Source organism: Somniosus microcephalus, chromosome 4 (assembly GCF_052327205.1).
Source record: "Somniosus microcephalus isolate GS21.2 chromosome 4, FLI_Smic_1.0, whole genome shotgun sequence".
NCBI lineage: Eukaryota > Metazoa > Chordata > Chondrichthyes > Squaliformes > Somniosidae > Somniosus > Somniosus microcephalus.
Window position 1 is genome coordinate 334,016,441 of NC_140990.1, and position 16,050 is coordinate 334,032,490.

Here is a 16,050-nt window from a genome sequence, read left to right on the forward strand (position 1 = left end):
ACCACAAGCTTGGCCACAGAGTAGGTTTTAATGAGCGTGTTAAAGGAGGAGCAGTGGACAGGCGCAGAGCGAATTCCAGAGCTTAGGGCCGAGATGGCTGAAGGCACCGCCAGCAATGGTGTGGCCAAGGAAGTGGGGGTGGGGGGGATGTACAGGAGGCCAGGGTTGGGTGATCGCAGAGTTCGCGGAGGGTTGTAGGGCTGGAGGAAGTTAGAGGGAGGGAGGAGCGAGGCCAGGAGGGATTTGAACACTAGGATGAGAATTTTAAAATCGAGGCGCTGCTGGACCGGGCATCAGGCAGCACCCATTTTAGCTCAAGGCCAGGTGCGTGCATCTAGAGATACATGAATAGGGGTTGAATTTATGCAGTGTGTGTGTGTGTATGGTCATTCATTCATTTAAATTTTGGGGACTTGAAGTCGAGGTGAACGCTTTAGCCAATGCAATAACAAATTGTACATACGCAGAGGAGATTAAACCCTGCAGGGACTTAACTCCCTCTCTGCTCTATTTTTAGCATGTTTGTGCTTGAAGTTCACTGTGCAGCTGAACAAAATCTTGCAGTCACGTTAACTTGCAGATTGCTGCGGGAATGGGCTCCAAAAGGAACGCCCCCCAGAGATTAAAAAAAATAATTTTTGAATCTTTTGAAGAAAGCGACCCAAAGCAGATTTAATTGTAAACATCAGCTTTATTTGCAAATATACGCTTTAAGGTGCATGGTTGGTAATTCTAAACATTTTGCAAGAGAGTAAAGTAGAATCACCGAACAAAGGAATGAAATACAAACAGCATATTATTCGGTTCTACCGTAAACCTCGCAACTTGGGGACAGATGAGTGAACCCAGTGCTTCTTGCGAGAATGTTCCAAAGCTCACCGACCACACATCTGCCTGCAACAAGTGCTTTTACTAACATGTTTATTTTGTTTTCTGAGCTATTACATTTGGTAAACATTTTCATTGTACACTTCTTTAAAAAAAAGTGCACGCACACATATTTGTTGTATAATTTCCAGAGAGTCAAACCCTGGTCAACCCTTGGACAACAGTCCAATGCAGCCAATATTTGGCATTCGGCAATGGACATGCCACCACTTAAATGCGGGCACACAACTCGACACCAAGTTACAGAGCAATGGGTTTAACGAGCACCTAGGCAAACACTTCTGTAAAATTAATTAATGTTGTGGAGAAGGATTACTTCAACAATAAACGGAAAGTGAGCAACACTTGATAAAACACATTAATTGAACGAGTGTAATTGTGCATGATAAATAACCAGTACATTTTCTGTTGGCTTTCTTTATATTGCACTTATGCATCAGTCCTGCACTAGAACACTTGATTATAAAACATACTGTTTAAGGTTCTGCTGATAACTGGTCTAAAAATCCCCTTTCTAAACAAGCTTTCACAGTGAGCTTTATTGGTCCAAATTTCCTCTCCTCCCAGCGAACCCCGATTTAACCGATTCTGGGAATAGGCTTCACCTCCGGGATTCCCAGTGGCATCGCCAGGAATTGTAAGGCCCTGTTAATGCCAAACACTGATGCGTGTGCTGAAATAAAAAATAAAAAAAGCCTCCTACACGCTGCTTCAGAATTCAGCGCCTAGGAGGCGTTAATAACTTGTATAATCGAGTCTCGCGGATCGTGCGTCACTCGATTGTTAGGAGATACAGCTTTTCATCAAATCTGCATTTACAGCTGGCATGCCAAAAGGAGAGCCATTATTCCACATGACAACATTTGTAACAGTGTAGGCGTAACCTTCCGAACCCTCGTTTATGTAAATCATGCAGCAGTGGATCAACTCCAGTACATGGCAACCTGTTCAGTAAATCCAGGTCACAAATTTTATAAAACTACACGGCGTTAGCACAGTATGACTGGTGCGACACTGTGCCGAGTCTTAGATGCAGCTGGCAAGGGTGTGATCTGGAATGCATTGCCTGCAAGGGTGGTGGAAGCAGATTCAACAGGAACTTTCAAAAGGGGCCCCTTAAAAAGGAAAAATGTTCAAGGCTCTGGGGAAAGGGCAGAGGAGCGGGACCAACGTTCCCTCTAAGCTGCGCCGCCGCGCAGTAATGGGAAAGGTGCCGCTCGATGGCTGCTCCGTTTAAATTTCCGCGCCTGCGCACGGTATTTACAAGGGATCGTGCACGGAAAGAAACAGGCCACGCAGAACGCAGGGAACATTAAGTGGGACTAAAAACAGAAAATGCTGGAGAAACTCAGCAGGTCAGGCAGCATCTGTGAAGAGAGAAACAGAGTTAACGCTTCTGACGAAAGGTCAGCGACCTGAAACGTTAAACTCGGTTTCTCTCTTCACAGATGCTGCCTGGCCTGACCTGATTTTCTCCAGCATTTTCTGTTTTTATTTCAGATTTCCAGCATCTGCAGTATTTTCTTTTTGTATTGAGTGGGATTAATTGGATAGCTCTTTCAGGCACGAAGGGCTGAATGGCCTCCTTCAGTGATGTATGATTCTATGACTTGCCACCCTTGCTGATCTGACGTCTTTTCTCCGTGCCTGTGTGACTGGAATGAACGTTACTGCGGACAGGTAACAGTGACACTTGGATTGCATGAAATGGTGATACAGCAAACAAGCTTTATTGCATTATACTGTTAGAACATGGTTGTAAATATTGTAACTCTGATTATAAATAGGGCAACTGAAACATAAGATACTGAGGGGCCTCGACAAGGTAGATGCAGAGAGGCTGTTTCCCCTTGTGGGGAAATCTAGAACTCGGGGGCACAGTTTTAGAATAAAGGGTCGGAACTGAGATGAGGAGGAATTTCTTCTCTCAAGAGGGTCGTAAATCTATGGAATTCTCTGCCCCAGAGAGCCGTGGAGGCTGGGTCATTAAATACATTTAAGGTGGAGATAGACAGATTTTTACAAGATAAGGGAGTGAAGGGTTATGGGGAGTGGGGAGGGAAGTGGCTTTGAGCCCAAGATCTTATTGAATGGCAGATGGAGCAGGCTCGAGGGGCCAAGTGGCCTATTCCCGCTCCTATTTCTTATGTTCTTATACCCCAGGCTCTACGCTACTATCAGCAGTAATAACCCGTGTCCCTCTATCAATTCCACCAATAATATCCTAGGTTCTAAGATACTATCACCAGGCCCGTCACATTCAGCAGTAATACCCCCGAACCTACATCACTAACCCCAGTAATAACCAAATCCTATATTATGATCGCCTGTAACACACATGGTGGGTGATAATAGTGGCCTTGGACAAGGCTCAGAGGAGAGCTACGAGAATGATTCCTAGCTTAAAGAACCTTAGTTACTCAGATAGGCGTAAGGAGCCTGGGCTCTACTTAATTTAGAGCTAATAGAGGTTTATAAAATAACGAAAGGGCAGGATTGCATGTCCATCGATAGTTTGACAGACTGGTGATGACCAGGGGGCTTGTGTTTCAACTGCACAAGATTCGGAATAGACTGGATGTTGGACACTTGCTTTTCCCCCAGAAAGTAGTGAGCCTCTGAATGTCGGCTGGTGTGGTGGGTGCTGAGACTCTGCCTTCAAGGGGGAGCTGGACCGGTTCCTGACTGGGGCCGAGAACGCATCATACAGAAGTGGTTTTGTAGATCACAATCGGTCCGTGTGATCTCCCAGACTGGATTCGATCGCCCGAGGGGGTCGGAGAGGAATTTTCCAGTGCATTTTTTTCCCCTATTGTTCCTGGGGTTTTTCTCTTTTTTTTTTTGCCTCTCCCAGGCGATGACATGGCTGCCGAAGTGGGGTGGGGGCGGGGTGGGGGCGGGGCGGGTAGGATAGGAAGTATCTGGTCATGATTTTCCAGCCTTCATGAGTGTGGAGCAGGCTTTGTGAACGAGCTGGTCTTGTCCTTCCTGTCATTTTCATATGTTCGTACACAAGGTCACAATCACCAGTAATATCGTATCACAGCATCAGCTGAACAACATTTAAGAATTTGAAGTATATCCATTTTAGTAAATTTAGTGACTAAAGTTCTCCTTTTCCTTTGTTGCCCCTTCCACACTGACCTTCCAAGACCAGGGATGTGGGCAGGCAACTAATTCACTCAGTTCCTCCCTATAATCAAGGGTATTAAGAAAGACTTGCATTTATATAGCACCTTTCACAACCTCAGGACGTCCCAAAGCACTTTACAACCAATGAAGTACTTTTTGAAGTGTAGTCACTGTTGTAATGTCGGAAACGTGGCAGCCAATTTGCGCACAGCAAGCTCCCACAAACAGCAATGTGATAATGACCAGATAATCTGTTGTTTTTTTTTTTTAAAAGAGATGTTGATTGAGGGATAAATATTGGCCAGGGCACTGGGGATAACTCTCCTGCTCTCCTTCGAAATAGTGCCACGGGATCTTTTACGTCCACCTGAGAGAGGAGACGGGGCCTCGGTTTAACATCTCATCCGAAAGTCTTTCTATAATCAAGGGTATTAAGGGTTTTGGAACCAAGGCGGGTAAGATGGAGTTAAGATACAGATCAAATTGAATGGCAGACCGGGCTCGAGGGGGTGAATTGCCTACTCCTGTTCCTAATCAGCTTGTACGGAATGGGCTCAGCCTCCTCTTCTCCCTTTCTCACCTCCTAATGGAAGGAATAGTCTGAAATTCATCACACAGAAAATTCATGGGGAGGGGGGTAATTTGACTTTGAACAATAGTGTAAAACGCGCGCTATCGGATCAGCCAAACATTATACCCCTCTCCCGATTACCATTCCCATTTTGTGTAAAGAGCGGCTGATCCGATATCGCCCATCGCCCAAAATGACCCCTCGGTCATCCTATGAACCGGGATGCAGCTCGTCAGTAACCCAGAGCAAAGAGCTACACCTTGGACTGACAAAAGGTTTAATGGCGAGATCAAAGTGGTGCCATCAGAACATATCCTTTGTAACTAGAAGCCGCTTCAGAACACTTAAGAGTGAGGGGAATCCCCAACAAAGCCAAAAGCTGCCTCCCTCCCCTCGAGTTATATTCCTGAACCAACATATTGTATGAAATAGGATCCACAGTTTACTTCATTGAGTGATATTGGGTGCTCAATTCACCAGACTTTTTCGGAAACCAAACTATTCCTCTACATTTGCCTCGTTTATTTTTACATGCTAAGGCGATTTCTGTTGGAATAATTAATAGAAATAGTGTGAACATTCTGGACAAATATTGCAGTTACTAAAGCGAAGGCCTTTACAGCAGAGGAGTTTTTAAACAACGGGGCCCGGTCTCGAGGGGTTCACCAAAAGATACCAGGAAATCCCCAAAGTCGTCAACTTCCGGTACAGAAATCATCAGATTCTTTCCTGCAGTTCTTGCATTATTTCTGTTGCTGTCCACTAACGAGAACTATTTTCCCACAACGACAGCGTCAGCTACTCAAAGGAAAACAGTGGCGTCTTTTGGAAGCTAGGACAGGAGTACGGCAACACGGGGCGGGCGGGGGGGGGGGGGGGGGGGGGGTGTTCCTCACCCCCACAGGAAGGTTTGAAAACTACTGATTTACTCGAGGAACAGCACCTCATCTTCCGATTAGGCACTTTACAGCCTTCCGGACTCAATATCGAGTTCAACTATTTCAGATCATAACCTCGGCCCCTATAATATTTTTATATTTTTTATCCACATTTTGGTTTGTGCCTTTTCCTTTTTTTTTCTCTCTCCCACATGGCAACTGTCTCTCACTCTGCCAGCGCATTTCACACTTCATCGAGAGCCATCGTCTGTTTCTTTACCTGTCCTATTACCATCTCGTCTCACCTTGAATATCTCTTAATGTCTCTTCTTTCATCCCCTCCCCCATTTCCCAGCCCCCAAACTGCCTTTTGTTTCATTTCCTGCCTTTTCTCTCAGTTCTGTAGAAGGGTTTCGACCCGAAACGTTGACTCTATTTCTCTCTCCACGGATGTTGCCTGGCCTGCTGAGTTTTCCCAGCGTTTTCTGTTGTTTCGGATTTCCAGCATCCGCAGTATTTTGCTATCGTACTGATTTACTGGTTGTGATTAGGGCTCCTAGCATTCAGTGACACTTTCGAGGCCAATTGCTGCGGCAGGTCTGTTCCATTTCTGCGACAATTTATTCAGTGATTGATGCATATTTGTGTTTTTTGGAAAAATTGCAACAGCAACAATATTTTGATTTTAAATGGGAGTACAAGTTTAACGAGAGGCACTTGAACGATAAACGCTTACAGTCCCCCATTAGGGGAGGAGACCAGGCAGTCGATGCAGGTCAGGGGCTGCAGCAAGACTGGGGGCAGCAAGTCAGCCCACCCGCAGAAGGGTGTGGGTGAGTTCAGGGCCCTTTTTCATTATGGGGGTTTGGAGCAGGTCGGCAAGCAGGAGAGGTGTGCACGCAATTCAGTTACCTTTTTACAGTAAACTGCAATAGTTCATACAATATAGTCTGCTTTACTGCGGAAGACCATTCTAGCTCTCGCTGCCCCTTCCGATCCTGCCACATCCATCCATCGCGGAATCACACGAGCGCCAAGGTCTCCCGATTGCGATACGGGATTATTGCGATGTGGCGAGGAGGTGGTGGTGGAGTTCATGTACTGGCGGCTGGGCTGGTCTCCACATTCAGGAGCACTGTCCAGCGCACCAATGTTGCATTTTTACTGTAGCAAAATACTGCAGATGCTGGAAATCCGAAATAACAACAGAAAATGCTGGAAAAACTCAGCAGGCCAAGCAACATCCGTGGACAGAAAATAGTGTCAACGTTTCGGGTGAACCCCTTGTCAAGACAAAGGGTTTTGAAAAAGGGTTCACCCGAAGCGTTGACTATTTTCTCTCCACAGATGTTTTTCCAGCATTTTCTGTTGTTATTTCGGATTTTTACTGGCTGTGTTGCTGCTGCAATGGTGGGGGGGCTACAATTGCGTTCGAGTCACTTCTGGTGGGGGGATGGGGTGCGGTCAATCGCTGCCACTATTGCTCGAACTACAGTCGTGTGCAGCACGTGATCTGTTGCAGGATTCTGGTGGACTGAAAGTAACACGGATTTTCAGAATAAAAGGACCATAAGTAAATGGCACGTGTGCGATTTAACACCCGATTGTAGCATTAATTGCGTTCTGATGCTGTTTATCGTCCACTCCTAAGCCACTATCACTTTATTTTTAACTTCACTGTCTCTATAGCATTCAAAGGGCTTTATGCAAAAACGTTTCTTGGTTTGTGTTTTCTGTTATTCTCCCCCACATGTTAGCTGTCTTTCACTCTGCCAGCGCAATTTACACTTCATCTCGAGCCATCCTTTGTTTCTTAACCTGTCCCATTACCATCTCCTTTTGCCTTGAATATCTCTCAATGTCTCTTGACCTCTCCTGCCTTCTATCCTATCACAGACCTTCCCTTTTGTTTTTTCATCCCCCTTCCCAGCTCCTACACTTGCTTAAAAATCTGTTCCATTTCCTGCTTTTTTCCAGTTCTGACGAAAGATCATCGACCTGAAACGTTAACTCTGTTTCTCTCTTCACAGATGCTGCCTGACCCGCTGAGTATCTCCAGCATTTTCTGTTTTTATTTCAGATTTCCAGCATCTGCGGTATTTTCTTATTGGATGTTTAAAAATACTTTGAAAAATGAACCATACATTTTTAAATGCCAGGCAACGAGTTTAAGGTAATTTAAGCTCGGTTTGGCTTCAGAATTTTTCGATTGCATTTTATGTCGTGCGTGCGGGGTTTGCAACAGTGGTTTATAGGCTCAAGTGCCCACTGCGGGAAACAAATTTTCCAGTTGTACCGCACGCACCCCAACCTCGAGTGCTCACTGCCTTTCCCGACTTGTCCCTCTCCAAAGTGCAGCGATCGTCAGTCCACCCCACTCTATTTAACAGCAAAGTCTGGACGTGGGGAAAGGCCATTTGCCCCATTCAAGCCTGCTCTAAAGTCCATGTACGATTGTTGCATCATGGACTCAACCCCCCGCAACCTGTTGAACCTTCACGTTAAGAAGGAACACTAGGTTCCTGCCTTCCTTGAAAGAAAGTCCAGCAGCGCTGGTAAAATAGCGCTCTCTCCCTGCTCAACAGATATTGATCCACCTCTCTCGCTCTCTCTCTCTCTCTTAAAGCTGCCAATCGATTTAAAATAGATTTCTCTGGCGAGCGACTTGCTCCTCTTTTCACTTTTATTGCCTGCATTTTCCTTCTCTGCGACCCCCATCGCAGCTTTATCCTCCAAAGCCCACCAAGGTGAAGGGGCCACGCTCCCAAAGACACTGATCTCGGGCGTAATGCTGCCAAACAGCCCAACCACTGCACATCCAGCGGCACCATTAAAGCTTTCAAACAAAAAAAAACCCAAAACGAATATACTTATTTTATAAGCAGGCACAAAGGATACATGGTTTAAAAGATTACGAAAAGCAGCCTACAGGCTATAAATTATTTCTATAAACCGATGCTCCCTGAGATGCATCGGCCTGTGTAACTCATTGCCATCCATTTATCATCTTCTATTATCTAACTATAAGTATTCTCGTAGGAGAATAGCAAATGATCCTGTGTACCCGGCGTTCTGATGATCAACATCCGACAAGGATCGCAGGTGGGGGGGGAACCCTGTTTTTCTCTCAGATGCTGAGTGGACCTGTATTTCCAGTATATTTATATTTTAATCTTTTTTCTATGTTTTCTCTGTCATTTGAGCTCCGTCCAGGTAGCAATGGGTTAACCAGATTTTTGTGTCACCTTTTAAAGCAGATTCCACGATAACTCGGGTTTTATTTTATTTCTCCCCGCCAGCTACAAAGTGCATTCTCCAGGGTTTAATGGCCGAGTTACCACGGCAACTGGACTCTGGCCTCCTTTCCCTTTGACCTAGGGGAATGGGTTAGTAAGTATTCAGTTGGGAGATTGAGTGAGTGAAAGAATTAAATGAATGCTGCAGAGTAGGGCTCGATAATGGGTTTTTCCCAGAGCATTCCTTTCTGGCCCCTTATTATACAATTTATTATGCCAATGGCTGTATCAGCGTTTGACATGAAAACAGAGGAGCCAAATCTCACTCCAGGTTATTGCTCAGGTAGTGCGGTGTCTACTGGTGCCTCCATTATTCCATGGAATCCAGCAAACATCATCCTGTATCTACCATGTCTGACATCCTTCCCCCTCCAGGCACTGAGCAAATTTAATGCATGTGCAGCTGCACCTACTGGGTTCTGCAGGGCTTCCTCTGAAATCCAAAGCATCAAGCTGTACATAATATGATGGCTCCACACACAAAATAGTGCTGCCAATTTGAAAGGAAAACACTACCTTGTGTGTGTTCAGGAAGCCTGACCCGACAGGTGAAGGACCATTTATTTGATCCACTTCAAAATAAGGTTAAGTACGACAAGGATTTCAGTTGCGTGAACGACAAAGGAACACGCCAAGGTGTTTGCAGCGTGCATCAGGTTGCAGCCTGTATCCCGGACTCTAGTTAGACCCACTGCTCCCCTCAAGCTGCGAGCGTGCGCGGCCACGCAGTAATGTGCAGGGGTCCCGCACAGGCCGCTCACACTGGAAACACCGCACAGGCGCAGAAATTTAAAGGGACCGCGCACTGAAAGAAACAGGTCGCGCAGAACAAAGCGCAGTTTACAGGGAACATTGGTTAGACCCCAGTACAATCTCGAGTTTTACTGCGCTCACCAGTCACCACGCCGGTACTTACTGCCTCTGAATACACCCTCCTGTTGTGCCACCTAATATACAATGATTCCATCCAACCATTCTCTTGTTCAAAAGCATTGTTGCCGACTGTGGCTCCTTTTTCCTTCCCCTGAAAGCACTGGCCGTTATTGGGGAGACAGGCCCACAGGCGGCAGTTGCCCTGCTGTAGCTAGCCCAAGTGGGCGCCCTCCAAGTCCGAGGCTGGGACAGTGTTGGGCGGCTATTTGACTGGAGGAGGAGCCCGAGCCTGTCCTGATCTGCAGCCCATGCATGGTGCTTTCCTGCTAGACAGCAATCAATAATGGGGGAACCCTGGCCGATTCCCCTGCCACCCCACCCCTCTGCAGCGTGCCCAATTATCTGAAATATACTGGGAATACAGGCTAAGGACTCCGGGCTGGGATCAGAACATAGTAGTTGCCATTTGTAATTGAAAGTTGCAACGTCAGAAAATTACATCTTTTGAGGAGGGAGGAGAGAAAATGAGGGCCATTGCTTACTAGTCCTGCCAAAACTCAATTAAGAATAGCATATGTAAAAATTACCAAGATAGAATAGAGGAGCCCCCCCACCCTGGCCATTCCCAGTGCTATCGGGAATGTCCAGGAACCCATCTGACTATTCCCAGTACAATAGCAAAATACTGTTCTGACGAAGGGTCGTTGACCTGAAGCGTTAATTCTGTTTTTCTCTCCACGGATGCTGCCTGACCTGCTGAGTGTTTCCAGTATTTTCTGTTGTGACTATTCCCAGTGCTTTCTAGAATGCCAAGAAGCCCATCTGACTATTCCCAGTGCTATCTGGAATGCCAAGGAGCCGATCTGACTATTCCCAGTGCTGTCTGGAATGTCAAGGACCCCATCCGACTATGCCCAGTGCTATCTGGAATGTCAAGGACCCCATCCGACTATGCCCAGTGCTGTCTGGAATGCCAGGGATACCATCTGACGATTCCCAGTGCTGTCTGGAATGTCAAGGAGCCCATCTGACTATTCCCAGTGCTATTTGGAATGTCAAGGATACCATCTGACTATTCCCAGTGCTATCTGGAATGCCAGGGAAACCATCTGACTTCCCAGTGCTATCTGGAATGCCAAGGAGCCCATCTGACTATTCCCAGTGCTATCTGGAATGCCAAGGAGCCCATCTGACTATTCCCAGTGCTGTCTGGAATGTCAAGGAAACCATCTGACTATTCCCAGTGCTATCTGGAATGCCAAGGAGCCCATCTGACTATTCCCAGTGCTATCTGGAATGCCAAGGAGCCCATCTGACTATTCCCAGTGCTATTTGGAATGTCAAGGAGCCCATCTGACTATTCCCAGTGCTATTTGGAATGTCAAGGAGCCCATCTGACTATTCCCAGTGCTATCTGGAATGCCAAAGAGCCTATCCGCATATTCCATGAGAGACTTTTGGCAGTTCTCTCCCCAAACGTTTTAAATTAGGCACAGCTAACCTAATTCTGCAGCAAGTCTTGATGGCAGCATCAAAACTACCAGAGAAGTTAGTTTTCCTTTATGTTGGGGACAACTAATTTGGATTGTGCAATCCACAGGAATTACAGTTATCAGATACAGGGTCCACTGCTAGGAACTGTTCTGACAAAGAAAACTATAAAAATATGTACAACTTATCTGTCTGCAGATATTAGCTTACAAAGGTGACACTCTATATAAAGTCTATAAAAATATAAAAGCTCTTTAGAAAATGTTTGTTCTGAATTAGCATATTAGCACAATAGCAAAAAGTACAAATAAAACTTTTAGAAATGTTAGACCTCTCTGTGGCTAAGCATGCCGACAAAAACACTACAGGAAACTATGTGCTATCCGGCACCCACGGGACCGAGCTGCTGCCGTTGCCTCAAAACTGCCGTACTCTCCAGAGTTAATGTTGAGAGATACGGAGATTCTTATCTCCGTATTTGACAACAAACACTGTTGCTTAGCAACAGCTTCTAAACACTCGGGTGTGGCCTGCAAGCTCTGTAGCTGAAGCTGTTGCTATAGCTACAGACCTTGCACAGCTTGACTGTTCAAACAAAGCAAAAAAAACAAACAAAAAGAATAAAAAAACGGCTGCTGATTTTTGCCGGTGGCTCCAGATTGCTGGATAGCTCACCTCCAGATAGCACAAAGTTTCCTGTATTATCCTTTGATCTAAACTGTTTATCGCACGTTGCGTGAAGTTTTGCAAGGTATTGTTTTTTTTTTGCCTTCTTCCCTGTTAAACTAGCACTTTAAAAACATTTCACACAGCTTCATCTGCCACAGTGAAATGCAGCCATGCTCAGATAACGGTTTACCACCTACTATCAGCAGAACCTCTGGAAGACTGTCCCTCAAGTGGGGTGCCGCATCAGCTTGGTCAGGGCCCTCTGTCCTGGATTCTCTCAAGACACCGCTGTCGCTGTGCTCCTCGGTGCTGTCATCCGCAGGAGGTAGCTCCTCCGGCTGGACTGGAAGATGGCGTCCATTTTCACACCGCCATTGCTCCTCAGGCGCACTGGGAGCAGGCAGTCTCGAGCTTTGGAGGTTATCGCTGCTTTCAGAAGACTGTATGCTAAAAGTTATCATCTCAATGTTGTTTGAATTTGCATTCTTGCCTCCGGGCTTTACTGGCGATGAGCTGCTGTGTCCTGGCGCCTGTGCGGAAAAATTCAAACAGCAGGCACCCTTCAGGGCACCGATGGGCTGTCCGTTGCAGCAGTTGTGCAGACTGATGTCACTGTCGTGACAGATGAAGCTTGGAGCTGGCGTTGTGCAAGGGAAGTTGTCAGCATGTTTCTCCTGGAAGCTGGGACCAACTCCTAATGTGCAGTGGTAGATCTTTGACGGTGGGCTTGTGTCTGTTGCTGGGCTTAATCTCTCCCAGGTCTGCCCCGTTAATTGAAATTTCCACAGGCTGTTGTCGGAGTTGTTATGGTCCCTTCCTCCTCCAAAGATTAACATGCTGTCCTGGTATACGACAGCAGAGTGACCCACTAACTGGTGAGGCCCAGAACTGTGAGACATAAAGAACTAATGAGCTTATTCAACAGCAAGTTCTCAAACACAACCATGATCTGCATTAATATACTTTCAAGCATTTGCGAATCTATCGTGGATCAAAGTTCTCATTCGGCGCACTCTCTGTGGGAGCGTAGGATGCAGGGTGCTGTCTGCCATTCACCCATGTATTGGGCTGCAGCTCTCTGAGAGGCAGGTCCAGACCAGAGGCCAGGCACCTCCCCCTGAGGAGACAGGAACAAGCTCCATGAAAGAAATCAGATGGCATCAAGCCTGGGCCACCTCTGCAGCTCACCTACTGTCCTCACAGCTGGAGAATAACATGTGGGATAGTGAGAGGAGGAAGGAGAAAATTCTGAGATATGACTGCCAGGGTGACACAGATTAATGCTTGTATAGGAAACTCTTTTTTTATCCGGCACCGACGTGGTGCTGGTTCATCAAAAATTCTGGATAACCGAACGCTATAGTAAAAGATGGGGAGAGCTGAGAGCTCCGTATAAAGCAACAAACCCTGTTGCTTAGCAACAGGTTCAGAACAATGGCCACAAGTTGCAAGCGTCTCTGTAGCTTAGCAACAGCTGCAGCCACACCCTTGCACAGCAAAAGATGCAGGAAGGCAAGTACAATATGAAGTAAAACTTACCTGAAACTACTCCTGAATTTTGCCGGTTAACCGAGATTTCCGGTTATTTAGGTGCCGGTAAATCGAAAGTTTCCTGTATGTTGTGGCAGTGCAAGTTAAATGATGAAGAAAAGTTAAAGACGCTGGACTTGTGTTCTGTGCAAAAGACAGAACGTCCAATCAAAGTGTTCAGGGATATGAAGGGTTTGGCAAAGTTAAGCCAAGCAAGTTTTTGCACTCTGGTAAAGGGTTCAAATAAGATGGGAGACAGGTTATAAAGTGTGGATCTGGAGGCAGGAAAGGTAGTCAGGCAGAACTTCGGCAGCACGGTGGCATAGTGGTTAGCACTGTTGCCTCACAGCGCCAGAGACCCGGGTTCGAATCCGGCCTCGGGCGACTGTCTGTGTGGAGTTTGCACATTCTCCCCGTGTTTGCGTGGGTTTTCTCCGGGTGCTCCGGTTTCCTCCCACAGTCCAAAGATGTGCGGGTTAGGTTGATTGGCTATGATAAATTGACCCTTAGTGTTAGGGGGATTAAATACGTGGGGTTACAAGGATAGGGTGGGATATGTGTTGGTGTAGGGGTTACGGGGATTGGGTGGGATATGTGTCGGTGCAGGCTCGATGGGCCGAAATGGCCTCTATCTGCACTGTGGGGTTTCTGTGACTTCTGTGAAAAGGGCCACAGGCTGGTTGAGCAAGGCCAGTGAAGCAGACAGTATAAATGAGTTTGGTAACTAGATATATTTCTGGGAAAAAAGCAATTGAAGGACATAGTGAGAAGGCAGGCAGGTGGTGTTGAATCTGTCAAAAAAGCGTAGGCTTTTCAGACAATGGTTTTTACCGATATCAAAATATTCAGATTTTCTCGCTAGGAATCTAGCTTAGGCATCTAATTTAGAGAGCTCGGCAAACAACAACAGCAGTAACAACAACTTGCATTTATATAGCGCCTTTAACGTAGTAAAACAGGCGCTTCACAGGAGCGATTATCTAACAAAATTTGACACCGTGTCACATAAGGAGGTATTAGGGTAGGTGACCAAAAGCTTGGTTAAAGAGATAGGTTTTAGGGAGCATCTTAAAGGAGGAGAGGTGTAGAGAGGCGGAGAGGTTTAGGGAGGAAATCCAGAGCTTAGGGCCTTGGAGCGATTAAAATCGGGGATGCGCAAGAGGCCAGAATTGGAGGGGCACAGATATCTCGGAGGGTTGTAGGGCTAGAGGAGGGTTACAGAGATAGGGATAATAAACAATTTTAAGATGTGGATTTATTTCACAAACTATCTTTAGAATGAATTATTTCAATTACCATGCATTAACCAGAGATCATGCGCTACTGTTGAAATCCCTATTTACCGTGCTTTGATCCTAGACCATATGCTACTGTTGAAATCCCACTTCCAAAAGTCGTTCTGTTCTACGAGTCCAACCAGTCCCCCAAACAAGTACATTCCACTCCTGTAGACAGCTGCAGAGTGACTGTACCGAGACCCGGGGCCCACATCACCACAAGAGGTCAACACCGGGCACCAATCCTGGGCATCTGTTGGGGGGGAAAAAAAATATTTTGGTAACATTGACGTGGTGATATAAAATTTCAAAGTTAGTTTATTTTGAAAATATATCATCTCCCACTCTCTTTCCAAACCCGTGTGTGTGCGTTTTTCTTGCTGGTCATTAGATCAGTCGAGGTTGGCCACTCCAGGATCGCCATCGCTGCCACTACGTTTGGCCTTAGGACAATGATGGCAGCAGGAGTGGCGAAATGCACCGCTTTGGATATGCTTACCTTTCCGTATCAGAGGAACACCGAGATCTGTTGCGATCTGACATTAGCAATGGAGGGTAGCATCCCCCCCGCCCCCTGCACCGTCCCAAATTCACAAGGTAAGCATAGAGGAGGGACGTTCTTTGGCCAGCCCAGCTCGTTCTCTCTAGCGAGAGCTTGCTGCCTCCAGCTGTTCCTTAACTGATTCCACGGTATTTCCAGGATGATTTGGACAGGTTGGGTGATTGGGCAGAAGCGTGGCAGATGCAATGTAACATGGATAAATGCGAGGTTATCCACTTTGGTGTCAAAAACAGAAAGGCAGATTATCTGAATGGCAATAGATTGGGAGAAGGGGAATTGCAACGAGGCCTGAGTGTCCTTGTGCACCAGTTGCTGAAGGTAAGCATGCAGGTGCAGCAGGAGGTGAAGAAGGCAAATGGTATGTTGGCCTTCATAGCGAAAGGGTTCGAGTACAGGAGCAAGGATGTCCTGCTGCAGTTGTACAGGGCCTTGGTGAGACCACATCTTGAGTACTGTGTGCAGTTTTGGTCGCCTTATCTGAGGAAGGATGTTCTTGCCATGGAAGGAGTTCAGCGAAGATTCACAAGGCTGATCCCTGGGATGGCAGGAATGACGTATGAGGAGAGATTGGGTCGATTGGGCTTATACTCGCTGGAGTTTAGAAGAATGAGAGGGGATCTCATCGAAACTTATAAAATTCTGACAGGTCTGGACAAACTAGATGCAGGAAGGATGTTCCCGATGGTCGGAGAGTCCAGAACCAGGGGTCACAGTCTAAGGATAAGGGGTAAGCCATTTAGGACAGAAATGAGGAGGAATTTCTTCACCCAGAGAGTGGTGAACCTGTGGAATTCTCTACCACACAAGGCGGTTGAGGCCAAGTCTTTAAATATATTCAAGAAGGAGTTAGATATATTTCTTAGAGCTAAAGGGATCAAGGGAT

General features: G+C 46.4%; 1 protein-coding gene across 1 annotated transcript in view; it reads right to left on the minus strand.

The window, feature by feature from the left end:
- Positions 1-671: 671 nt before the first annotated feature.
- The window catches only part of klhdc3l (kelch domain containing 3-like), a 64,880-nt gene continuing 49,501 nt past the window's right edge, over positions 672-16,050 (minus strand). Inside the window, exons 7-8 of the mRNA XM_085986878.1 lie at positions 14,672-14,858; positions 672-12,686 (exon numbers count right to left, since the gene is read on the minus strand). Of these exons, the coding sequence (XP_085843004.1) occupies positions 11,915-12,686; positions 14,672-14,858 (959 nt within the window). The 3' untranslated portion in view covers positions 672-11,914. The remainder of the gene's footprint in view (positions 12,687-14,671; positions 14,859-16,050) is intronic.